General features: G+C 39.9%; 1 protein-coding gene across 1 annotated transcript; it reads right to left on the bottom strand.

Annotated features, from left to right (window-relative positions):
* Positions 1-2,985: 2,985 nt before the first annotated feature.
* On the bottom strand, positions 2,986-5,696 carry LOC108370958 (glycerophosphocholine phosphodiesterase GPCPD1-like). The gene is made up of 2 exons (XM_017626417.1): positions 5,309-5,696; positions 2,986-5,253 (listed from the first exon to the last, which is right to left on the bottom strand). The coding sequence occupies exon 2, from the start codon at positions 5,234-5,236 to the stop codon at positions 3,209-3,211; it is 2,028 nt and encodes a 675-aa protein (XP_017481906.1). The 5' UTR covers positions 5,237-5,253; positions 5,309-5,696; the 3' UTR covers positions 2,986-3,208.
* Positions 5,697-8,243: the final 2,547 nt, after the last annotated feature.

Here is an 8,243-nt window from a genome sequence, read left to right as displayed (position 1 = left end):
AGAGGGTAAGTTCGATAACCAAGTCTAACCAATTGGCTTAGATATTTACATTTTAGTGACGGTATGTCAAATCTCAAAATTCCAAAGTAATTATTATCAGGAATGTATCTGAATATAAATATAAGATCAGTGGCGGATCCACGGGAGAGAGGGGGGAGAGGTTGTGTGTTAAAACAGAAAAATACTTGGAGTTATAAAACCTTTGGTTATGTAAGAGTTTAAAAAAATAGTACCTCGCGAATTTTCTGCTTTCTGAATTTAAAAAATTATAAAACGCATGCAAATCTTTAAGCGCTGTTATAAAATTTTTTCTGAAATCTATTTGTGTTTAAGAAAATCTTAAGAAGTGAGTTGTTTGACATTTGGTGTTGCTGAAACTTCTAAAAGACAATAAGGTGTCCGTGATTATGTGACTAGTAAATTGAAAGAAATATCTGATGAAAATGCTCGTTCCGAAGTAAATAAAGTAAATTAAGTAAATGACTTTAGATTCGTAATCAGCAACCCAGAAAATCCCCAGATACCCAGTTACATAGAAATCTACCGATTTTTCAAATTTTCGTCCGCCATATTGGATCCGCCATTTTGAATTTTTGGTAAATGACTTTAGATATGTAATCAGCGACCCAGAAAACCCCCCAGATACCCAGTTTCATAGAAATCTACCGATTTTTTTTAATTTTCGTCCGCCATATTGGATCCGCCATTTTGAATTTTTGATAAGTGACTTCAGATTCGTAATCAGCGACTCGAAAATCCCCTAGGTAAGAAGTGGTGTAAAGATCCATCAACGAGTATTTGTTTAAATAGTTTCGTCCAGCTAGATTTGCGATCCGAACCACTGTGCGGCCTGTGCGCCTGCTGCATATAATATTCACCACAAAAACTCATAATTGACACTCCGTACAGTTTCAATAACGTTCAATGAATGAATGCAGCCGAGGAAACTTGAATGCATTTTATTCTCTGCTGTCAACTCAAATTAACTGCTCCTGCGAGTCCAACAATGCTTATAACAGTCGCTTAATTGTACAATTATATGACTGTGCAATAGTACAAACGTACATACGCAATAGCACTTCATTTTCGATGCAGCTCTTCGATAAATTTTACAATATCTAAGACAAATGATTGGAATGAAATAAAATAACATATGTGCATTAGGGTGGTCCTTAAAAAATCAAATGAATGATTTTTTCAGTCGCACCCCCTCAATCGCTAATACCACGGTCACAGATTGGAGACGGTTAAGGTGTGCCGCGCAGAGGGATACCTCTATAGAGAATCAAAAAAATTATTATTTTTTTTCATCTAATACCCAAGATCGATACTACTATAGTCGAAGGTATCACATATAAAGGGGACAAGGGCCAGATGACTCCATGGAGACTACAAAAATTTTAAATATTTGTTTCATTTATTACCCAAAATCGATACTGCTAAAGTCAAAGGTATCACATATAAATTTTGGTCAAGATTAGAGACGGTTAAAACGTTTTCATAAAGTAATCTCCAATTGGGACTAAAATTTATACGTGATATCTTCGAGCATAGTAGCATCGACCAGGGGTTGAGGCTTAGAAAATCTTGTGTAAAAATTTGTTTCCTATATTTAAGGACCACCCTAATGTACATACATGTGTAGTATGTAGCGAAAACTTTAATAGTAATGAAAGAGTTTCCTCAACAGGTTGGTGTTAAATTACTTTTCTCCTTCTCTCAACATTTAGACATCTCTGTTTAACATTTTCATTCTACGCGCACCAACTTTAAAATATGTCAATTTGCCTATGCAACGAGTAGGTTTACTTTAGGTTAGGATGACGTGTAAGAAGCTTTCATTCATGCTTTCACTTGGGGCAGCCTTGCCCATAGTAAATTCCCTGTGTGAGTGCCAAGAGCAGGTAAATCCCTCTATGCGTTTGTTTATACCAATGTGTTATAATAGTGTTTGTGAAACCATTTATGCTTAGAAAACTTGTTGGTATACGCCATAGTCAGAGCATTGGTGCATTGTCACCGGCAAGAACTCTTACAACGAATTTGTTTTAACGGGAAAAATTCTCTAGTTTGTTTCTTATTGAGTATCGACCATAAATACCATGAGACGTCACAATCACCTCGGTTGTTCTATAGGTCATTTGTTACGGCTGTGATAGAGTCGTCTGCTTTCGTAAATTCCCCCCAGAATATCAGGTGAGTTATTTGCATCTGTCATCTGCATTTTCGACTCGTGCTCATTCTGATTACGCCTGACCAAATATTCAAATCCGATTCAGCCCATCCAGAAATTCAGTTTTTAAGTCATAAACTCGCCCATCCCGAAGTGTTTCAGAAGAGTGCCGCGGGTCCCGAAATCTATCACTAAGCAAAGTTCACATATCTTTCAAATTAATTTTAGATAATAAAAAAAACGTGGTTAGCATTGCGCGCTACCAATCCGCAGGGCCTGGGTTCAAGCTCGGTTCAACACAAAATCCAAAAATTAAAAACTAAACATCTTCTCTTAAAAATACATCCGACGTTCGGAGTCGACGTAAAACTGTAGGTCTCTCCCCTTCGTGTGACAACATCAAAACACACACCACAAATTGGAGGAGAAGCTCGGCCAAGCACTACCATATGTGCAGGCGCCGATCTATAGTTATTATTTTAAATTTGCGGAGGTTGCGGGGTTTATCGGGCTCTCGGAAAAAGATTTTGGTCCGTCCCGCCCGCAAAATTTTTAAATGCCTTCCCGATATCGCCCATTCCGGTCCTTTTCACATCAGTACCGTCACACATTAATTAAGGCCTTAAATTTTGAGTGCCATTTAAACATACATTGTGTTCCGCAAAAAGTGTTTTAAGGGCTGATAAATTTTAAAACCTACTTGTGAAGACGGCACTTATTATAGCATTCGAAAATTGTGTAACGTTTTTTAAAGAAATTTTAACTGTTTTCGAAAGTGGCTTCAGATAACATCACAATTTAAAGCGAAAGATGCTTTTTCACAACCATTTAATATTCATCGTTGATTTTTTTTCTTACTCCAAATTTGCCAATTTCTTACCACTCTTGAAATATCACCACTTCTCCAACAACCAAGAATAAAAACACAGGAAAGAATTCATAAACTTTTTCACCAACAAAAATAAGGAACATTTAACACAAGTTCTTCTTGCTGTAAAACAAATTCAAATACATAAGTAATTCACTACGTAATATCTACAATAAATTAACATTGCTAAGTATACTCTCGATTGTTGAATTCTCTGGCTTTTTCTGCTGGTTCGGTGAGCATTGCAATTGGAAAAACTCTGGCAAATCGTCTTCCAACTTGAAAATAGTTTGCTTGCCGGGTGGCAGCCACAAGTCCATTCGATCATATATCACCCCGGTTGGTCCCTGTTCTTTGAACCAAGCAATCGATTCGGTATCCTTGAGTGTATCACCCCACAAGAATACTTTTTTCCCCTGTTTCGTTGCTACCTGGATCCAATTCGGATTGCTTTTTATGTGCACCGCATTTGGCACAATGCCTGCCAAATCGAAAGCTTGCGCATTATTCACAGTGTCGTAGATCGAATCCGAACGTGGATCTGCGAAACTGCCCAATGTAGTTGATGAAAGGAACATAACCGGATACATGTTCTGCTTAAAGCGCAGCAACGTGCAAATATCGGCATCGAAGCTTGTGAAGAAACTCAAACGTCCGCAGCCATGTTGTAGCATCACATCTACTATGCGATCGATATAGGTGTTCTTGTCAATCGTTTGTTCGCTCTCGAGTGTTCCAATCGATGTCAACTGGGGCCACTTAATTTCAATATCGAAGCCCACCGATTTATTTACCTTGGTGAGGAAGTCTTCGAATAGTGGAAAGAGTCGTTGATCCTCCTGCTCCACATTATTGTGCGCCGGATACTCGATAATCTTGTTGCCAATTACCTGATAGGTCTTTAAATTTTTTAACTGCTCATAGGTAACATCCTTGATGAGCACTTTGGTGAGGTCATCGATGCTGGTGGGTGTCTTGGGATCCATGCACACATAGATGTAGTAGTCATGGTAGATCACCGGAACCAAGTCGCTTGTCAGCATTACATCAAACTCCACCAAATCAGCGCCCAATTCTGCAGAAGCCTTCATAGAAGCGACCGTATTCTCAATTATCGGTGGAGCATTAGTCGCCTGCTTCAGACTCTTACCCAGACCACGATGTCCCACATCTAGCGCCGTCCAATTGCTGCGCCAATAATCCACGAACGATGTGTGGAAGTCAATTGTGGAATTCGGCAGTGGTTTTATTACCAAATACTGTACTTCTAAACTGCCAATAGCATTCAGCCAAACGGGCGACAAAAGATTTATGGTGAAGCTGCCTTCGGTGCCCTGCAAATATTCCGGATAAATGTATTGATAACCCACCAGCCGCACCAGCTCATTGCCGTTCTGCGTTGCATACAACTTCAGTAGGTAAGCTACTTGGTCCAGTCGTGACACCGTCGAGTGGAATATGAGTATGTCGTTCGGCTTGTAGGGCACACCAAACTCTGGCTGTGCGCGGAGGTAACTATCACCGTAAACCATGCGCACATATTCCATGTTGGCCTTAGCCGAAGGCAGAATGGCAGACAGGCGACGCGGCTCCACCGGCTGCAGCTTCAAGCGCAGCTCTTCATTTCCCAAGCGTGTCTCATTCACATTCAAGGGGTTGCGAAAGAGCTTGAATTGCACAATATTGCCCGCATTCAGCCAACCGCGCTGCAGTTCGCGTTGTTTCGGATCAATCCAGCCACAAGCATCAGTGTGATTGCCTGACACGGTGCCCACGGCAAAGCTGCGCGCCTTGATGTGCGATTCCCAGCGGCGTACGTGCACGACACCAGTCTCATTGTCAACGGCAGCGATAAAGTAACGATAATTTACCGTTGTATTTACGGGTAACGCTACGCTGGCCGTCCACACTTTGTGATCCTGTGTACGATTGAGCAAGATAGCCTTATCTGCGCGCCATCCGCCCAACTGTTTGGCATCGCCAACCATAGCGACTTGTTCATAGCTAGCAATCGGCTGATCGCTCAGCGAAACTGTGAAGTTGTAGGGGATCAACGAGTTGCGCTTGAGTGGTATGAAACGACGAGCCGTATAGTACTTCTCATAGTAGGAGGAGTCGCACTGTGCGGCGCGTGGCAAACCAGCGAAAATACTCAGCACAATACAAAGCGTGAAGAGCTTGGTGAGCGAGAACATGGCGTGGAGACACTAATTCAGTTGTTGGCGGCAAGCAATTCAGATATCCTTTGCTAAACGTCCTTCACNTCTACAGTTGTTGGCGGCAAGCAATTCAGATATCCTTTGCTAAACGTCCTTCACAGAACTCGTTAATTATCGATCGCTAGGCGGTTATGCCACTTAGTCGCGCACAGTTTGCGCGTTCACTGCGAATTTATACATTTTTTTTGCGTTAAAGTACTTATTAAGTGTTCACGTGAATGCTTATCGTAGTCGCAGATTAGCTAAGTGCGCTTATCACATTCGCTTTTGTATAAGGAAAGTCTGTATTTGCTCGAAATTCGGTTAAAATTTATGGCTATTTATGTACTATTGCTTGCTTCAAAGAGTATTAGCAGATTTTTTCGATTACCACTGATTAATTTGAATTATCATTCAGGTGTAAATTATTAATTTTTAGTGTATTTATTACTCAACACTTATCATTTGCCGTTGNACTTGCTTCAAAGTGTATTAGCAGATTTTTTCGATTACCACTGATTAATTTGAATTATCATTCAGGTGTAGATTATTAATTTTTAGTGTATTTATTACTCAACACTTATCATTTGCCGTTGGTTCTGAGTGTTTCGTCGTACTTGGCTTGCGTCAAAAAATGCACTGATCGCATTCGAGCTTCCCACATGCCACAAACTATCTAGCAACCACCACCAATGCCAGTTATTCTATATACCAACAGCTCGAAGCTTATCAGCGCAAAAATTCTAAAACAAAAGCAATTTTACATAATTCAAATAAGTAAATTTAAATGAGTTGCACTGCACAATCCGCAATCACCGAACACTCGGTCGACAGACAAACGGTGTACACATCTAGTATGAGCAAATATCTGCTCGTGCCCTTTTTAATTCCAATGAACCATTCACGTTTGAATGTGGTTAATATGTATATTATGTAGTAGTGGCAAAAATTTCAATGTCAACATTTAACAATATAGTTTAACCCTCTTCGACACACATTTTTTTCCAGCTTTCGTACAGAATCCGACACAAATATCTGGAAAGTTTATAAATTGAATCGCCCTTTAAATTTCGGGCCTATTGGTAAAAGAGATGCATGTTAGTATAAAGGAATAGCGATGACACTGTGGGTCACCCAAACTCTAGGTTCAGCAACTCGTGGTGTCAGATCATAAATAAGTAAATTAACACATACAATAATTTTTTTTTAGGTTTCAGTGCTGCATTTGGTAGCAAGAAGAGAAACTTCTTATCCATGCTAAACTTTTCCTGCTAAATAGAACGGCGTTGAGCACAAACTTTGGTTTCACCCAAATCCGAAATAACCTGTCCAAGCTCTTTGAGGCTAAACAAGGGATGTTGCGTTGCATGTGTTCTAAATCAAAGTACGGGCGGCTAGTCTCAACCAGCAGATTCGTCATTGAAATAATGATATATAATGATCCCAGGCAGTCATCGCGGCTTTCTTCAGCTTAGCAGTACCCCAGTGAGCCACGTGGGTATCTATTCACAGTGGCTCAGCTGTATTCAATTCCTACCCTTTTGTTCATTACCCCGTGTCTGTATCTTTGCGATATGAATGATTCGTTGTTATATAGCAAAGTTACAGAAACGGGCCACATATTCGGTTGAAGAGTTCATGGTTTCAGACAGGGCGACTCCCTGATCCGAAATCATCGGCCTCAACAATCTCGACGTTTTGTGCTGCCTTCTCGAAATTAGGTGCAGAAGTAAAGCGCGTGGGTCTAGTAATGATCGCGGGCAAAACAAAGTATCATCTGTCATAGATCGAGCATAAACACTAATAAAAAGTCTGCCTTGAAATTCAGTCGAGATTAGCTCTCGACGAATGAAAATCACACTTTATATATCTATCTCGTGCAGCCTTGGCGTGTTCGAGAGAAAAATCCTTCGGAAAATGTATGGCACTTTACGCATTTGTTACGCCGCGGAACATGCTGGTCAAAACGGAGGAAGAGACTAGGTAGAGATAGATTTCGCTTAACTTGGGATTTTCAAATGGACTCGCCCAAAATCGTTTAGCGTGTTTCAGCGCAAAACTAGAGGAAGACGTTTTTTAGATCATACAGCTTTAACGTAATTAATACAAAAACGGGTATACGGGTAGTTTTCTATTAAAAGCTGTATGATTGTAAAAACACCGAGGTATAAGCAACTTTATAATAAATTTTATTTTGTTACTAATCTTACGAAATTGAGCGCGTCTGAAGTCGAAGAAAAGGCTACGGCATTACAAATAGTTTTTTCTGCAGACTTTGAAGAAGAATACCTCCACTTTCATGCCCAGTACATCACAAAAAATTAGGAACGGGAGAGTGCTATCAGTTTGTTGGAATGGCTAAGAGCTGAAGGTCTTCAAACCATTTACCCGAACGTGGACATCGCTCTTCGCATGCCTGGGTGTGTACTCCCGCCAGCAACAGGTAGGATGTCAGTAAAAGAATAGACAAAAATGTACCCTGACAGGTGGCAGTAATGCAGATTAGAGGATCGTGAGATCGTGAGTTCGAGTCCTACGGTCAGTGGAGCTTTCAGTTTTTTTTTAATTCATTCAATTATTGCTTTTATTTTTTTATGTTATTATAGCAGTGGACTTTTCTAATAAAATTAAAGTAAAAAAAAATTTAATTATCAAATAATAAAATACATAAAATGAAATAAAAGAAAAAAAATTAAATTAAAATAAAATGTATACAAAAATATTAGTAATCACTTGAATCGAGGATCCAACCTGGGTCCTACGGAATTGCAGTCCGCAGCTCTCACCACTCTCACTTGTACCATAGATAACAGCTGGTCGGTTTGGCTAGTGTTGTCATCGGAAATTCCTCTGATCCAAATTAATTCCAGGACTGCAGGACCTGCTAAGCCGAGGTAATTCCAAATTAACGAGTTGATCTGGATTAATGCTGCCATATGTGTAGTATCTCGTTAACTTAGAGTGAAAAGTTGATAAATCCGCTTTTTATGAAACCTCTTAATTT

Source organism: Rhagoletis zephyria, unplaced genomic scaffold (genome assembly GCF_001687245.7).
Source record: "Rhagoletis zephyria isolate East Lansing unplaced genomic scaffold, Rhagoletis_zephyria_1.1 Rzeph_scaffold_04593, whole genome shotgun sequence".
Taxonomy (NCBI): domain Eukaryota; kingdom Metazoa; phylum Arthropoda; class Insecta; order Diptera; family Tephritidae; genus Rhagoletis; species Rhagoletis zephyria.
This window is presented reverse-complemented; position numbering and strand designations above follow the sequence as displayed.